This window comes from Scyliorhinus canicula, chromosome 19, assembly GCF_902713615.1.
Source record: "Scyliorhinus canicula chromosome 19, sScyCan1.1, whole genome shotgun sequence".
In the NCBI taxonomy this organism is placed as follows: Eukaryota; Metazoa; Chordata; class Chondrichthyes; order Carcharhiniformes; family Scyliorhinidae; genus Scyliorhinus; species Scyliorhinus canicula.
Window position 1 is genome coordinate 106,501,932 of NC_052164.1, and position 18,728 is coordinate 106,520,659.

General features: G+C 48.4%; 1 protein-coding gene across 1 annotated transcript in view; it reads right to left on the reverse strand.

Moving 5' to 3' along the window:
- grik4 (glutamate receptor, ionotropic, kainate 4) overlaps positions 1-18,728 on the reverse strand; it is a 229,077-nt gene that overhangs the window by 38,500 nt on the left and 171,849 nt on the right. Inside the window, exon 14 of the mRNA XM_038778816.1 lies at positions 18,075-18,188. Coding sequence (XP_038634744.1) covers positions 18,075-18,188 — 114 coding nt within the window. The remainder of the gene's footprint in view (positions 1-18,074; positions 18,189-18,728) is intronic.

The following is an 18,728-nucleotide window of genomic DNA, read 5'->3' on the forward strand; positions in this document are numbered from 1 at the left end:
CCGGGCTGATTACAGGGAGAAGCCCCCCGACTGGAATCCCCCCGACCAGGCTGATTACAGGGAGAAGCCCCCCCGACCGGGCTGATTACAGGGAGAAGCCCCCCGACCGGAATCCCCCCGACCAGGCTGATTACAGGGAGAAGCCCCCCCGACCGGGCTGATTACAGGGAGAAGCCCCCCGACCAGAAGCCCCCCGACCGGGCTGATTACAGGGAGAAGCCCCCCGACCGGAATCCCCCCGACCAGGCTGATTACAGGGAGAAGCCCCCCCGACCGGAAGCCCCCCGACCGGAAGCCCCCCGACCGGAATCCCCCCGACCGGGCTGATTACAGGGAGAAGCCCCCCGACCGGACGCCCCTGACCGGAAGCCCCCCGACCGGAAGCCCCCCGACCGGAAGCCCCCGACCGGGCTGATTACAGGGAGAAGCCCCCCCGACCGGGCTGATTACAGGGAGAAGCCCCCCGACCGGAATCCCCCCGACCAGGCTGATTACAGGGAGAAGCCCCCCCGACCGGGCTGATTACAGGGAGAAGCCCCCCGACCAGAAGCCCCCCGACCGGGCTGATTACAGGGAGAAGCCCCCCGACCGGAATCCCCCCGACCAGGCTGATTACAGGGAGAAGCCCCCCCGACCGGAAGCCCCCCGACCGGAAGCCCCCCGACCGGAAGCCCCCCGACCGGAATCCCCCCGACCGGGCTGATTACAGGGAGAAGCCCCCCGACCGGACGCCCCTGACCGGAAGCCCCCCGACCGGAAGCCCCCCGACCGGAAGCCCCCGACCGGGCTGATTACAGGGGGAAGCCCCCCGACCGGAAGCCCCCCGACCGGAAGCCCCCCGACCGGAAGCCCCCCGACCGGAAGCCCCCTGACCGGAAGCCCCCCCGACCGGGCTGATTACAGGGGGAAGCCCCCCGACCGGGCTGATTACAGGGAACGTCAGAGGGCTGAATGGGCTGGTCAAGTGGGCTCATGTGTTTGCGCATTTGAAGCGGCTGAAGGTGGACGTGGCAATGCTACAAGAGACACACCTAAAGGTTACAGACCAGACCAGATTGAGAAAGGGGTGGGTTAGCCAAGTATTCCACTCAGGGTTGGACTCAAAGACCAGAGGAGTTGCGATCTTGATCAACAAAAGAGTGGCTTTCAAGGCAGAGAGAATTGTGTCAGACAAGGGGGTAGGTACATAATGGTGAGTGAGAAGCTGGAGGGGATGTGGGTGGTACTCGTGAACATACATGCTCCGAATTAGGACACTACGGGCAATTTAGCATGGGCAGCAGGGTAGCATGGTGGTTAGCATAAATGCTTCACAGCTCCAGGGTCCCAGGTTCGATTCCCGGCTGGGTCACTGTCTGTGTGGAGTCTGCACGTCCTCTCCCTGTGTGCGTGGGTTTCCTCCGGGTGCTCCGGTTTCCTCCCACAGTCCAAAGATGTGCGGGTTAGGTGGATTGGCCATGCTAAATTGCCCGTAGTGTGCTAATAAAAGAAAGGTTAAGGGGGGGTTGTTGGGTTACGGGTATAGGGTGGATACGTAGGTTTGAGTAGGGTGATCATGGCTCGGCACAACATTGAGGGCCGAAGGGCCTGTTCTGTGCTGTACTGTTCTATGTTCTATGTTCTAATGTGGAATTTATGAGGCAGGTTTTAGGTAAGATCCCAGACTTAGAGTCACATAACCTGATCATGGGAGTAGATTTTAACACAGTCATTGATCCGGAATTGGACCGGTCAAAATCCAGCATAGGGAGGAGGCTGGTTGGGGCAAAGGAATTGAAGGGTTTTATGGAACAGATGGGGGGAGTAGACCCATGGAGGTTTGCACAACCAGGGGTGAAGGAGTTTTCCTTTTTCTCACTTGTCCACAAGGTATACTCTCGCATCGGCTTTTTTGTTCTGAGCAGGGCTCTAATACCGCAGGTGGTGGATACGGAGTACTCGGCAATCGCAGTGTCAGATCATGCCCCGCACTGGGTGGATCTACGGGTTAGTGTGGAGAGAGGGTAACGCCCGCTGTGGAGACTGGATGTGGGGTTGTTAGCGGACGAGGCGGTCTGTGGGCGGGTTAACAAGTTCATCCAGAAGTACCTGGAAACAAATGATACGGGGGAGGTCTCCACAGCAACAGTTTGGGAAGCTCGGAAGGCAGTAGTCAGAAGGGAATTGATCTCAATACGGGCCCACAGAGAAAAGGCAGAACGGGCTGAGAAGGATAGATTAGTGTAGGAGATACTCCAGGTAGATAGGAGATATTCAGAGACCCCGGACACGGGGCTACTGAGGGAGCGGTGGAGGTTACAGGCAGAGTTTGGGCTGTTGGCCACAGGGAAAGCAGTGGAACAGTTAAGGAAGGCAAGGGAGGTGATTTATGAGTATGGGGAAAAGGCAAGCAGAAATGTTGGCGCACCAGCTCAGGAAAAGGGAGGTGGCCAGGGAGATAGGTAAAGAGTAGAGGCGGGAATACTGTCCTGCACCCAGCGAGGGTGAACAAGGTGTTTAAGGACTTTTATAGTAAATTATATGAGTCGGAACTCCCGGTTGGGGTGGAGGGGATGAGGCAATTTTTTGGATCAGTTGAGGCTTCCGATGGTAGAAGAGGATCTGGTGGAAGGGTTGGGAGCCCCAATTGAGATTGTGGAAATAATCAAGGGGCTGGAAGGCATGCAGTCGGGCAAGGCCCCGGGGCCAGATGGCTACCCGGTGGAATTCTATAAGAAGTTTTTAGAGATATTGAGCCCACTGCTGGTGAGGGCATTTAACGAAGCAAGAGAGAAGGGAGTCCTCCCCCTGGCAATGTCACAGGCCTCGATTTCATTGATCTTGAAATGGGAGAAGCAATGTGGGTCATAAAGGCCGATTTCTCTACTGAATGTGGACGCCAAACTGCTGGCTAAGATACTGGCCACAAGGATAGAGGACTGTGTCCCAGGGGTGATAGGGGAAGACCAGACGGGATTTGTAAAGGGCAGGCAACTCAAGGCCAATGTTCGAAGGCATTTGAATGTTATTATGATGTCCTCAGAAGGAGGAGAGGCGGAGGTGGTGGTAGTGATGGATGCGGAGAAGGCTTTTGATCGGGTGGAGTGGAATAACCTGTGGGAGGTGCTGGGAAGGTTTGGGTTTGGTGAGGGCTTTATTGACTGGGTGCGGTTGCTCTATCAGGCACCAGTAGCAAGTGTGCGTATGAACCGGCTGAAGACTCTAGGGTGGTCCCGGCAGATTGGGAATTAGCAAACGGCACACCACTGTTTAAAAAAGGAGGTAGGCAGAAAGCGGGTAACTATAGGCCAGTGAGCTTAACTTCGGTAGTAGGGAAGATGCTGGAATCTATCATCAAGGAAGAAATAGCGAGGCATCTGAATGGAAATTGTCCCATTGGGCAGACGCAGCATGGGTTCACAAAGGGCAGGTCATGCCTAACTAATTTAGTGGTATTTTTTGAGGACATTACCAGTGCAGTAGATAACGGGGAGCCAATGGATGTGGTATATCTGGATTTCCAGAAAGCTTTTGGCAAGGTGCCACACAAAAGGTTGCTGCATAAGATAAATATGAATGGCATTAAGGGTAAAGTAGTAGCATGGATAGAACATAAGAACATAAGAACTAACAGCAGGAGTAGGCCATCTGGCCCCTCGAGCCTGCTCCACTATTCAATGAGATCATGGCTGATCTTTTGTGGACTCAGCTCCATTTTACGGCCCGAACACCATAACCCTTAATCCATGTCTCTGGTTCTCCCTCTGGTGTCTATCTAGTCTACGTGTACTTACATTAACCCCTTGTGTATCTACAGTGATGCATATCACCACAGCGACTAGGGGCTTTTCACAGTAACTTCATTTGAAGCCTTGTTGTGACAATAATTTCACTTGTGTTGCCACTTTCAGAGATCTGCGGACTTGCACACCCAGATCTCTCTGTCTTCCTATGTTCCTCAGAGTTTTGCCATTTACGGTATATTTCCCCTCTATGTTAGACATATCAAAACGCATTACCTCACATTTGGAATATTAGCATTTATTGCACAAGGACTGGAGTATAAAAGTAGAGAAGTGTTGTTGCAATTGTATAGAGTGTTGGTGAGACCCCATCTGGAGTATTGTGTCCAGTTTTGGTCTCCTTATTTGAGGAAGGATGTGGTGGATTGGAGGCAGTTCCGAGGAGGTTCACCAGATTGATTCCAGGGACGAAGGGGTTGACGTATGAGGAGAGATTGAACAGTTTGGGTTTATACTCGCTGGAGGTTAGAAGGATGAGAGGGGATCTGATGGAGGTGTATAAAATACTAAAACATATTGATAAAGTAATTCAGGGTTCCATGCCTATGCAGGGTGTGGAATTTGATGGACTCCCGAGTGAATCCCGATATCAGCCTGCCACTTTGTGCAGGTGACCCGATAGCGAGGTCCTATGGCTGGCACCCCCCACACCGCAAATCGACCCTCCCCCCACCTCGCAGAAGCCCCCCACTCCAGATTGCCTGGGTGTCTTCCTATCCTTTTCCTATCCAGACCCCATCAGAGGCCCCCCCCCCCCGGGAATGGACCCCCCCCCCCCCCCCCACAGGCCGCCCCCAAGCCTTCGCGATGAGTACCAGCAGCGACCAGGTGTGGATGGCGCTGGCGGGACTCAGCCGTTTACGTGCGGCCGCTCGGCCCATCCGGGCCGGAGAATCACCGCTCGACGTTTGAGGCGATTCTCCGAGCGGCCAGGCAAGATTCGCGCGGCGCTGGTTTCGGGGTGGGGGGTGGGAGAATCGCGTGCAGGTGTCGGGGCGGTGTGGCGTGATTCACACGGTGCCCCTGCGATTCTCCCACCCGGCGGTGGGGGGGGGGGGGGGGGAGAATACCGCCCCTTATACCTTGAGAAAATCAAGTACGCTTGAGAGGTCTGCAAAAGACGGCAGCCGTTTATTTTATATTTTAAAGAGCTAGACACCATCAGTTGTTGGGGAGGGGGTGCAGGGTTTTCAGGGGGGTGTACTATTGTTTGTTTTATCGTTTTGTCTTTATCAAAAAATGTTCAATAAAAATATATTTTTTCAAATGACAAAAATGACAAACAACAATGGGAAGTAATTCTTCCAAAGCTAGAAAGAACACAGCAAATTGGAAGAAGAAAGTGAATTGGACTTTTCGAAATATAATTTGTTACAACATCTTGCAGTAAACCCATTGCCATTCACCTCAGGTGCAAATATTTCCCAGAGCATGGGGTGGGATTCTCCCCTACCCAGTGGGGCGGGGGTTCCGGCATATTGGAGTGGCGTCAACCACTCCGGCGTCGGGCCTCCCCAAAGGTGCGGAATTTTCCGCACCTTTAGGGGACAAGCCCTCACATTGAGGGGCTAGGCCCGCGCCGGAGTGGTTTCCGCTCCACCGGCTGGCGTGAATGGCCATTGGCCAGAGGGTCAGTGGCTGCTGACGTCATCCCGATGCATGCGCAGGGGAGGGGGTCTCTTCCGCGTCCACCATGGTGAAGACCATGGCGAAGGCGGAAGAAAAAGAGTGCCCCCACGACACAGGCCCGCCCGCCTATTGGTGAACCCCGATCGCGGGCCAGGCCACCGTGGGGGCACCCCCCCAGGGTCAGATCGGCAGGTATGTGTATATGTGTATGCGCCTGCCCGCGCCGCCAATCCCACCGGTACCAGAGGTGGTTCAATCCACGCTGGCGGGAGAGGATTGTCAGCGGCGGGACTTCGGCCCATCGCCGGCCGGAGAATCGCTGCGGGGGCCCGGCGACCAGCACGGCACAATTCCCATCCCCGCCGATTCTCGGGTGGCGGAGAATTCGGTACACGGCGGGGAAGGGATTGACGCTGGCCTCGGGCGATTCTCCGACCCGGCGGGGGGTCGGAGAATCCCGTCCCATGTCTGTTGGAAGGAGAATATACACGACAGCACAGCATCAGTTAGTCAGGATGAAGACAGCAAGGACTGTGAAGTGACACAAAGCAAACAGCTGATTAACACATATCCTTTCAAAGGCCCACACTGCCTCTTCAAAGTAAAGGAAGCAAATAGCAAAGGAGATGAAATAATTAGTGATCAATTCCTTTTGAAAATGAGGATGGAATGGGACAAGTGTGTCAGGTGGTACAAGTAGTGGAAGAATAAAGAATAATGTAACAATAAAGTGTCAAAAGTTATTTTTTCTCCATTACTTAATACTTTATCAATAAATAATTTATCACTAAGTTTGTGTTCTTTTCCTAAGTTTTGTATGCAAGTAGAAATCTGAAACTGCAAGGGTGAGCATGATTTGACTGGAAGCAGAAGGTCAGCACGGTGGCACAGTGGCTATCACTGCTGCCTCACAGCACCAGGGACCTGGGTTCAATTCCGACATTGGGTCACTGTCTGTGTGGAGTCTGCAGGTTCTCCCCGTGTCTGTGTGGGTTTCCTCCGGTGTTCCAGTTTCCTCCCACAGTCCAGAGATGTACGGGTTGGGGGGATTGGCCATGGTCAATTGTCCCTTAGTGTCCAGAGCTGAACAGATTATGTTATGGGGCTACAGGGGTGGGTGAGTAGACCAAGGTAGGATGCTCTTTGAGGGTTGGTGCAGACTCAATTGGCCAAGTGGCCTCCTTCTGCAGTGTAGGGGTTCTATGATTCTGTATGAAATCTGCTCCCACCTTCCATCGGACCCTGACCTTCATTTCACACAAACAAACTAACTGGTGTCCAGAGAGGCTCAGTGATGCCTGGTGGGGGAGGGGGAGCAGGAGCGCAGGGTGAAGGTTGACTCTAAGACACGTGAGGGTGCAGGCAAGCAGTTTCACATGAGCCCCCAGAAGGCTGACCATTGTTGAGGAGATAGAACATAGAACATTACAGCGCAGTACAGGCCCTTCGGCCCTCGATGTTGCGCTGACCTGTGAAACCCCTCTAAAGCCCATCTACACTATTCCCTTATCGTCCATATGTCTATCCAATGACCATTTAAATGCCCTTAGTGTTGGCGAGTCCACTACTGATGCAGGCAGGGCATTCCACGCCCTTACTACTCTCTGAGTAAAGAACCTACCTCTGAAATCTGTCCTATATCTATCTCCCCTCAATTTAAAGCTATGTCCCCTCGTGCTAGACATCACCATCCGAGGAAAAATGGTCTCTCACTGTCCACCCTATCTAATCCTCTGATCATCTTGTATGCCTCAATTAAGCCACCTCTTAACCTTCTTCTCTCTAACGAAAACAGCCTCAAGTCCCTCAGCCTTCCCTCATAAGATCTTCCCTCCATACCAGGCAACATTCTGGTAAATCTCCTCTGTACCCTTTAGGGAGCCCTTCAGGGAGCTGCAGTATTGTTCATGAATATTTGCATACACAAAATGCCATAAATGATCTCTAATGCAATAACAGAAACAGACATTCCTGAACCCTCAAAGATCTCTGGGCCTTTTCAGAATTATACAGCACAAGAAATGTTGTTTACTCTTTCACATCTGTGCTGGAGCTCAGAAGGAATATTTGCTTAGTTTTATTCCCCTTACCTTTTAAACTTCCTTCTGTATCAAATATTCATCAATTTCATTGCTGCAGGGGTGGTGCAGGAGGGAGGGTTTCAGATTCCTGGACAATTGGGGCTCATTCTGGGGTAGGTGGGACCTCTACAAACAGGATGGTCTACACCTGGACCAGAGGGGTACTAATACCCTCGGGGGGAGGTTTGCTAATGCTCTTCGGGAGGGTTTAAACTAGTTCGGCAGGGGATTGGGAACCTGAATTGTAGCTCCAGTACACAAGAAGCTGAGAGTAGTGAGGTCATGAGTAAGGTTTCAAAGTTGCAGGAGTGTACCGGCAGGAAGGAAGGTGGTTTAAAGTGCGTCTACTTCAATGCCAGGAGCATCCGGAATAAGGTGGGTGAGCTTGCGGCATGGGACTTCGATGTTGTGGCCATTTCGGAGACATGGATCGAGCAGGGAGAGGAATGGTTGTTGCAGGTGCCGGGGTTTAGATATTTCAGTAAGCTCAGGGAAGGTGTAAAAGAGGGGGAGGGGTGGCATTGTTAGTCAAGAACAGTATTACGGTGGCTGAGAGGACATTTGATGAGGACTCGAATACTGAGGTAGTATGGGCTGAGTTAAGAAACAGGAAAGGAGAGGTCACCCTGTTAGGGCTTTTCTATAGGCCTCCAAAAAGTTCCAGAGATGTAGAGGAAAGGATTGCAAAGATGATTCTGGATAGGAGCGAAAATAACAGGGTAGTTGTTATGGGGGACTTTAACTTTCCAAATATTGACTGGAAACACTATAGTTCGAGTACTTTAGATGGATCCGTTTTTGTCCAATGTGTGCAGGAGGGTTTCCTGATGCAGTATGTAAATAGACCAACAAGAGGCGAGGCCGTATTGGATTTGGTACTGGCTAATGAACCAGGACAGGTGTTAGATTTGGAGGTAGGTGAGCATTTTGGTGATAGTGACCACAATTCGATTACGTTTACTTTAGCGATGGAAAGGGATAGGTATATACCGCAGGGCCGCTGGGGGAAAGGCAATTATGATGCGATGAGGCAAGACTTAGGATGCATCGCCTGGAGAGGAAAACTGCAGGGGATGGACACAATGGAAATGTGGAGCATGTTCAAGGAACAGCTACTGCGTGTCCTTGATAAGTATGTATCTGTTAGGCAGGGAGGAAGTGGTCGAGTGAGGGAACCATGGGTTACTAAAGCAGTTGAAACACTTGTCAAGAGGAAGAAGGAGGCTTATGTGAAGATGAGACGTGATGGTTCAGTTGGGTCGCTTGAGAGTTACAAGTTAGCTAGGAAGGCTCTAAAGAGAGAGCTAAGAAGAGCCAAGCGAGGACATGAGAAGTCTTTGGCAGGTAGAATCAAGGATAACCCTAAAGCTTTCTATAGGTATGTCAGGAATAAAAGAATGACTAAGGTAAGAGTAGGGCCAGTCAAGGACAGTAGTGGGAAGTTGTGCGTAGAGTCCGAGGAGATAGGAGAGGTGCTAAATGAGTATTTTTCGTCAGTATTCACACAGGAAAAAAACAAAGTTGTCGAGGAGACTACTGAGATACAGGCTACTAGACTAGAAGGGCTTGGGGTTCATAAGGAGGAGGTGTTAGCGATTCTGGAAAGTGTGAAAATAGATAAGTCCCCTGGGCTGGATGGGATTTATCCTAGGATTCTCTGGGAAGCTAGGGAGGAGATTGTTGAGCCTTTGGCTTTGATCTTTAAGTCATCTTTGTCTACAGGAATAATGCCAGAGGACTGGAGGATAGCAAATGTTGCCCCCTTGTACAAGAAGGGGAGTAGAGATAACCCCGGTAACTATAGACCAGTGAGCCTTACTTCTGTTGTGGGAAAAGGTTTATAAGAGATAGGATGTATAATCATCTGGAAAGGAATAATTTGATTAGAGATAGTCAACATGGTTTTGTGAAGGGTAGGTCGTGCCTCACAAACCTCATTGAGTTCTTTGAGAAGCTGACCAAACAGCGGTAATTGAGCCGCTGGCGATCGCCCTTGAAAGGCGGGAGACTAGAGGGAAATCCGAAGAGGAGGCAGAGAGCACAGAGTCTCAGCTCTATGCTGATGGCCTGCTCCTCTCCATCTCGATCCTGCAAAACAGCATGAAAGGGATCATGAAGTTCCTGGGAGAGTTTGGCGCCTTCGCGGGCTACAAATTCAACCTGGGCAAAAGCAAAGTTTTCCTGGTGAACCCGAGAGGGGGAGGGGCAGAGCTAGTGGGCCTACCTTTTAAAATCGCCCAAAACAAATTCCGCTACCTGGGGATCCAGATTGTCGCTGACTGGACACAGATCCACCAGCGGAATCTGACCAGTCTGGCAGAGGAATTTAAAAAGGACTAACAGATTCCACCCACTCATGACATTTACTGGGCAGAACTGTTAGTTCGCGCCCAATGTTTCAGCTCCAGAATATGCTCTAATTCTGACAGACCGTCACTCATCTCTGACTGCCAGATGTGCTGAGCATGTCGAACACTTTGCAGAGAAAACACTTTTGGCAGACCTGCAAAAACAATCAGACTCCTGGGAGCCTCTCAGCCCATCAGCAAGAACCTCAGCAACAGATGCCCCACACCTGGTTTAGCTCAGCATTAAACATGAATTTGATAAATATGTTAACGTATGAAGAAACCATAAACACTTACTCAGCAAAAAAACAATTAAAATGACCATTAAAAAGTGCCAAGCAGCAGGGGTATTGACAAAAACATTTTTTGCTTTTTGTAGTCGAGCTAGAGAGAGACTGACAAGGCCCCAAATCCTGGTCACCAGGGAAGGGGGAGGGGACCAGGGCTGAGCTGAGGAGTTGGTTTTATCCAACACCGACCTTATATTCATCTCTGGTAGCACGCCCTCCGAGCTGAGCTTGGCCGAGCTGACGTGGGCGTGGGGGTTGGTGCGCTGTCTTTGAGTGGGTATGTCATCCTCTCCCAGCCCAGTGAATGGGTGCATTTTCAAAAATACGCCTTTCAAGGGAGAGCTGGAAATATGTTTTCCTTATCCAACCCCACTAAAGCAATTAACTGACTGTTTATCCCAATACTTTAGTGGGATTTTGTGGGGGAAATTGGCTGCAATATTTCCATAGTTTCCAACAGTTACTGGCACCACAATCATTTTGAAACAGTGTACGATGTTCTGGGTTTACGTAAATTTATTTTTCAGAGTTCAGTTCCAGTTGAAAACAATATCAGGAAAGAGGAAGAGGAATTCAGTTCCCGATCGTTAAGATATATTGTGAAAAGTTGTGGTCCCAACAACTTGGGGCAGCACGGTAGCATGGTGGTTAGCATAAATGCTTCACAGCTCCAGGGTCCCAGGTTCGATTCCCGGCTGGGTCACTGTCTGTGCGGAGTCTGCACGTCCTCCCCGTGTGTGCGTGGGTTTGCTCCGGGTGCTCCGGTTTCCTCCCACAGTCCAAAGATGTGCGGGTTAGGTGGATTGGCCAGGCTAAATTGCCCTTAGTGTCCTAAAAAAAAATAAGTTTAATGGGGGTTGTTGGGTTATGGGTATAGGGTGGATCCGTGGGCTTGAGTAGGGTGATCAGTGCTCGGCACAACATCGAGGGCCGAAGGGCCTGTTCTGTGCTGTACTGTTCTAATTCTAATTCTAATTCTAACACTGATCCCTGAGGAACACCACTAGTCACCAGCTGCCATTCTGAAAAAGACCCCTTTATCCTCACTCTCTAGCTTCTGCCAGTCAACCAATCCTCTATCCATATGCCAGTACCTGGCCCCTAACACCATGGACTCTTATTAACTTATTTAGCAGCCTCCTGTATGTCAAAGGCCTTCTGGGAATCCAAATAAATCATGTCCACTGGTTCTCCTTTGTCTAACTTCCTTGTTACTTCCTCAACAAATTCTAACAGATTTGTCAGACATGACTTCCCTTTGACAAAGCCGAGCTGACTCAGTCCTATTTTACGATGCACTTCCAAGTACTCCGCGATCTCATCTTTAATAATGGACTCTTAATTCTTACCAACAACCGAAGTCAGGCTAACCGGCCTATAATTTCCTGTCTTCGGCCTCTCTGCCTTCTTAAACAGCGATGTTACATTAGCCATTTTCCAATTGTCTGGGACCCTTCCTGCCTCCAGTGATTCCTGACAGATCATCACCAATGTCTCTACAATCTCCTCAGCTATCTCTTTCAGAACCCTGGGGTGTAGTCCATCCGGTCCAGGTGATTTATCCACCTTCAGACTTTTCAGTTTCCCCAGAACCTTCTCCTTAGTGATGGCTATTACACTCACCTTTGCCCCCTGACTCTCTTGAAGTTCTGGTATCCCACTGGTGTCTTCCACCATAAAGACTGATGTAAAGTAACTATTCAGTTCCCCTGCCATTTCTTTGATTTCTATTATGACTTATCCATCCTCATTTTCCAGTGGTCCAATGTCTATTCTTCTCTCTCTTACCCTTTAATATATCAAAAAAAAGCTCTTGCAATCTTCCTTTATATTACTAGCTAGCTTACCTTCATATTTCATCTTCTCCCTCCTTATTGCCTTTTTAGTTATCTTCTATTTGCTTTTAAATGATTCCCAATCCTCTGGCTTCCCACTAATTCTCGCCACTCAGTACGCTTTTTCTTTTCCTTTTATGCTGTCCTCGACTTCCCTCATCAGCCATGGATGCCTTGTCCTCCACTTAGATTATTTCCTCCTCCTTGGGATGAATTTCTGTTGTGCCTCCTAAATAACCCCCAAAAACTCCTGCCATTCTGTTCCACTGTCTTCCCTGCTAGACTCCCCTTCCAACTCTGACCAACTCCTACCTCATGTCTTTGCAGTTACCTTTATTTAATTGTAAAACGTTTACATCTGATTCCAGCTTCTCCCTCAAATGGCTGGGTGTGGTAGTCGGTATTAGGGGTATTATGGTACCCAGGTTGAGGTTGTAAGACCATTGATGTGGGAGGTACTGAGACAGCAAGATCATTGGTGAAGCCTGCCTGCTGGTTCCGCCCATTAAGGCGGAGTATAAGACTCTGTGTCTCCCCAGCTGCTGCATTCTGTACCTGCGCTGCTGGGGGAAACATCTAGTCCAATAAAGCCTTCAATTGTCGTCCAATCTCGCTTTTGGAGTCATTGATCGAGCATCACAGGGTAAATTCTGTCATATTGTGGTCACTATGAGCCCTCAGCCCCTTTAACTAGTTTAAAATCCTTACCATGAACCTGCACTCCGAACTTCTTTAATTTTAATGTTCTAATTTTCCATATACTTGAACCCTCGTCCTCATTATTTAGTTTAGGTTGTGGTGTTCCCATGTGTCTGCCATCCCAATCCTTCGAAGTTGGTAGAGGTCACAGGATTAGAAGGTGCTGTCTAGGGAGCCTTGGTGAGTTGCTGCAGTGAATCTTGTAGATGACACACACTACTGCTACTGTGTGCCAGTGATGGAGGAATGGATGCTCAAGGTGATGCAAGGGGTACCAACCAAGTGGACTGTTTTTTCTTGGGAGGGGTGTTGAGTTTCTTGAGTGTGTTCACAGTGAGCTTTGCACACGAGCAGTGGGAGAGGCCACATCTGCAGTGAGGCACAGCCGGAGTGAGTTTGAAACTTGGGAATTTGAAGCAGAGTGGGAATTCAGTGCAGAACGGGAAGGGATGCTCTTTGCTTTTTCTCCTTGCTTTATAACTTTTACATATTTACAGGGGGGTCTTGCCCTGCTGCAGCTGATGATACAAGGGAGAGAGCTGATTGGAAAGTAATGGGCAAAGTCGGTAAGTCTTCACAACTTTTATCACAAAATACTTTTCATAGTTTATAATCTGTAAGGGCAATACCTGGTAGTAACAAGGAAAGAAAAACCATAGAGAATTAAATTTAATCTAATATCAAGCATCTTCCAAAGGTTTAATTTAAAGGAGAGCTCAAAGCTTTGATTTGCTCCTCGTGGGAAGCCGAGAACATTTCCGGTGCCGGGACCAGAATGTGTGCAGGAGGTGGCTCCAGTTACAAATGCTGACTGTATGCCTGTGTTACTGACTGTATCTCTGTGTTACTGACTGTATGCCTGTGTTACTGACTGTATCTCTGTGTTACTGACTGTATCTCTGTGTTGCTGACTGTATCACTGCGTTGCTGACTGTATGTCTGCGTTACTGACTGTATGTCTGTGTTGCTGACTGTATCACTGTGTTGCTGACTGTATCTCTGTGTTGCTGACTGTATCTCTGCGTTGCTGACTGTATCTCTGCGTTACTGACTGTATGCCTGTGTTGCTGACTATATCTCTGTGTTGCTGACTGTATCTCTGTGTTGCTGACTATATCTCTGTGTTGCTGACTGTATGCCTGTGTTGCTGACTATATCTCTGCGTTACTGACTGTATGCCTGTGTTGCTGACTGTATCTCTGTGTTACTGACTGTATGCCTGTGTTTCTGACTGTATCTCTGCGTTACTGACTGTATGCCTGTGTTGCTGACTATATCTCTACGTTACTGACTGTATGCCTGTGTTGCTGACTATATCTCTGCGTTACTGACTGTATCTCTGTGTTGCTGACTGTATCTCTGTGTTGCTGACTGTATCTCTGTGTTGCTGACTGTATGTCTGCGTTGCTGACTGTATGTCTGCGTTGCTGACTGTATGTCTGCGTTGCTGACTGTATGTCTGCGTTGCTGACTGTATCACTGCGTTGCTGACTGTATCTGTGTTGCTGACTGTATGTCTGCGTTGCTGACTGTATCTCTGTGTTGCTGACTGTATCTCTGCGTTGCTGACTGTATCACTGTGTTGCTGACTGTATCACTACGTTGCTGACTGTATCTCTGTGTTACTGATTGTATGCCTGTGTTGCTGACTGTATCTCTGCGTTGCTGACTGTATCACTGCATTGCTGACTGTATGTTTGCGTTGCTGACTGTATGTCTGCGTTGCTGACTGTATGTCTGCATTGCTGACGGTATGTCTGTGTTGCTGACTGTATGCCTGTGTTTCTGACTGTATCTCAGTGTTACTGACTGTATCTCTGTGTTGCTGACTGTATCACTGCGTTACTGACTGTATGCCTGTGTTGCTGACTGTATCTCTGCGTTACTGACTGTATGCCTGTGTTGCTGACTGTATCTCTGCGTTACTGACTGTATGTCTGCGTTGCTGACTGTATGTCTGCGTTGCTGACTGTATGTCTGCATTGCTGACTGTATCTCTGCGTTACTGACTGTATGTCTGCGTTGCTGACTGTATGTCTGCGTTGCTGACTGTATGTCTGCATTGCTGACTGTATCTCTGCGTTACTGACTGTATCTCTGCGTTACTGACTGTATGTCTGCGTTGCTGACTGTATCACTGCGTTGCTGACTGTATGTCTGCATTGCTGACGGTATCTCTGTGTTGCTGACTGTATGCCTGTGTTTCTGACTGTATCTCTGTGTTACTGACTGTATCTCTGTGTTGCTGACTGTATCACTGCGTTACTGACTGTATGCCTGTGTTGCTGACTGTATCACTGCGTTGCTGACCGTATCACTGCGTTGCTGACTGTATGTCTGCATTGCTGACGGTATGTCTGTGTTGCTGACCGTATCTCTGTGTTACTGACTGTATCTCTGTGTTGCTGACTGTATCTCTGTGTTGCTGACTGTATGTCTGCGTTGCTGACGGTATGTCTGTGTTGCTGACCGTATCTCTGTGTTACTGACTGTATCTCTGTGTTGCTGACTGTATGTCTGCGTTGCTGACTGTATGTCTGCGTTGCTGACTGTATCACTGCGTTGCTGACTGTATGTCTGTGTTACTGACTGTATCTCTGTGTTGCTGACTGTATCACTGCATTGCTGACTGTATGTCTGCGTTGCTGACTGTATCACTGCGTTGCTGACTGTATGCCTGTGTTGCTGACTGTATCTCTGTGTTTCTGACTGTATGCCTGTGTTTCTGACTGTATCTCTGTGTTACTGTCTGTATCTCTGCGTTTCTGACTGTATCTCTGCGTTACTGACTGTATGTCTGCGTTGCTGACTATATCTCTGTGTTGCTGTCTGTATGTCTGCGTTGCTGACTGTATGTCTGCGTTGCTGACTGTATGCCTGTGTTGCTGACTGTATCTCTGTGTTGCTGACTGTATGCCTGTGTTTATGACTGTATGCCTGTGTTTCTGACTGTATCTCTGTGTTACTGTCTGTATCTCTGCGTTGCTGACTGTATCTCTGCATTGCTGACTGTATGCCTGTGTTTCTGACTGTATCTCTGTGTTACTGACTGTATCTCTGCGTTGCTGACTGTATCTCTGCGTTGCTGACTGTATGCCTGTGTTGCTGTCTGTATGTCTGCGTTGCTGACTGTATGTCTGCGTTGCTGACTGTATCACTGCGTTGCTGACTGTATGTCTGCGTTGCTGACTGTTTCACTGCGTTGCTGACTGTATGCCTGTGTTGCTGACTGTATCACTGCGTTGCTGACTGTATCTCTGCGTTACTGACTGTATGTCTGCGTTGCTGACTGTATCACTGCGTTGCTGACTGTATCACTGCGTTGCTGACTGTATGCCTGTGTTGCTGACTGTATGTCTGTGTTGCTGACTGTATGTCTGCGTTGCTGACTGTTATCACTGCGTTGCTGACTGTATCTCTGCGTTGCTGACTGTATGCCTGTGTTGCTGACTGTATCACTGCGTTGCTGACTGTATGCCTGTGTTGCTGTCTGTATGTCTGCGTTGCTGACTGTATGTCTGCGTTGCTGACTGTATCACTGCGTTGCTGACTGTATGTCTGCGTTGCTGACTGTATCACTGCGTTGCTGACTGTATGCCTGTGTTGCTGACTGTATCACTGCGTTGCTGACTGTATCTCTGTGTTACTGTCTGTATCTCTGCGTTGCTGACTGTATCTCTGCGTTACTGACTATATGTCTGCGTTGCTGACTGTATCACTGCGTTGCTGACTGTATCACTGCGTTGCTGACTGTATGCCTGTGTTGCTGACTGTATGTCTGTGTTGCTGACTGTATGTCTGCGTTGCTGACTGTTATCACTGCGTTGCTGACTGTATCTCTGCATTGCTGACTGTATGTCTGCGTTACTGACTGTATGTCTGCATTGCTGACTGTATCACTGCATTGCTGACTGTATCTCTGTGTTGCTGACTGTATCTCTGTGTTGCTGACTGTATGCCTGTGTTGCTGACTGTATCACTGCGTTGCTGACCGTATCTCTGTGTTACTGACTGTATCTCTGTGTTGCTGACTGTATCTCTGCGTTGCTGACTGTATCTCTGCGTTACTGACTGTATCTCTGCGTTGCTGACTGTTATCACTGCGTTGCTGACTGTATCTCTGCATTGCTGACTGTATGTCTGCGTTACTGACTGTATGTCTGCATTGCTGACTGTATCACTGCATTGCTGACTGTATCTCTGTGTTGCTGACTGTATCTCTGTGTTGCTGACTGTATGCCTGTGTTGCTGACTGTATCACTGCGTTGCTGACCGTATCTCTGTGTTACTGACTGTATCTCTGTGTTGCTGACTGTATCTCTGCGTTGCTGACTGTATCTCTGCGTTACTGACTGTATCTCTGCATTGCTGACTGTTATCACTGCGTTGCTGACTGTATCTCTGCATTGCTGACTGTATGTCTGCGTTACTGACTGTATGTCTGCATTGCTGACTGTATCACTGCATTGCTGACTGTATCTCTGTGTTGCTGACTGTATCTCTGTGTTGCTGACTGTATCACTGCGTTGCTGACCGTATCTCTGTGTTACTGACTGTATCTCTGTGTTGCTGACTGTATCTCTGCGTTGCTGACTGTATCTCTGTGTTGCTGACTGTATCTCTGCGTTGCTGACCGTATCTCTGTGTTACTGACTGTATCTCTGTGTTGCTGACTGTATCACTGTGTTACTGACTGTATCTCTGCGTTACTGACTGTATCTCTGCATTAATAGCTTAGGTGGCTTTTCTTTTGCTTTGTTGCGATACTTGTAAAATTGGCGTCCAATAAAAGTATATTTTAAAAAGGAGACAAGTTATTTAAGAAGAGGATGCTACAGGTATGACAGTTCCTCAGTCCTGCCCTCTGCCTCCACAAACCAATTTCATTTTTGGTCCCAAATCAGCTTCATGTTTGCTCTGACTACCGTCTTGCTTTACATACTGATCAAAAAATTCTCTGATGTACATTTCAGGAATTCCTCTCCCTCTTTCCTGCGATTGTTTACCACTGGAACTGAACTCCGATAGATAGATGAAAAGAAAGACTCACATTTACATAAACCCAGAACATCACAAACTGCTTCAAAATGATTTGTGGTGCCAGTAACTGTTGGAAACTATGGAAATATTGCAGCCAATTTTCACACAGCAAGATCCCAGTAATAATAATGAGCTGGATAGCCAGATAACCCCTTCAGTGAGCTTGGGTGAGGAAAACATGTTTATCAGACTCTGTGCATAACGATATGCTGCTTACTCTTCATCTACCTGACAATGTAGATAGGCTTCAGTCTCATATCCAGTTTGAAAGGTGGAAACTGGCTCAGTGACAAACTCTTATGAAGAAGCCAAGAAAACAAGCTGTGTATTTTTCGTATTGGTGTTGACTTGTAGTGGAAACATTTCTTACCATCTGAGCTTGGTACAAGATACTAATTCCTAAAGTCATAAATGGTTTGGAGAAATCGATGACCTTCTCACGTTCTGCTGTGATGGTTAAGCCTGCGACAGCGAGGTCAGCTTTCTGTAAACATGACAATTATAACAGATAAAACATGGCAGTGGTGACTGTACAACACACACATTTCACCAGCAATTGTTATATTTAAAACATATTGTCAAACAATTGTCTAATTTCCTCTGAGCAGGAATTTCCAATCGGTGAGAAGAAAATTTAGGTTTTGCAAATATTTTCAACCCATGTTCATGTGGCAAGACAATCAAAATATTTCAATTCAACCATTTATCATTAATTAGAAATCAGTCAGCTGAGCCATCATGACATCAATCTCTCACGATTAGGTATAGAAGCTACAGTGTCACACAGCATTCCTCCTCATTTATAATTGCCTGAGTATGAATGGAGGGAAATAGGCAAAAAACTTGAATTAGAATTTTGTGATAAAGCCCGGGGAGTCCAACAAGCATCTTAAAAGTCCTTTATTTCAGCAACAGCATCATACATTCACAGGCCGGTTACATTTCAGCAGGTCCTCATTCTTTTTTTTAGCTGGCTCTACAGCTGCCTGCCTTTTATGCTAGTGCTGGGTTAACGCAGTCCAAT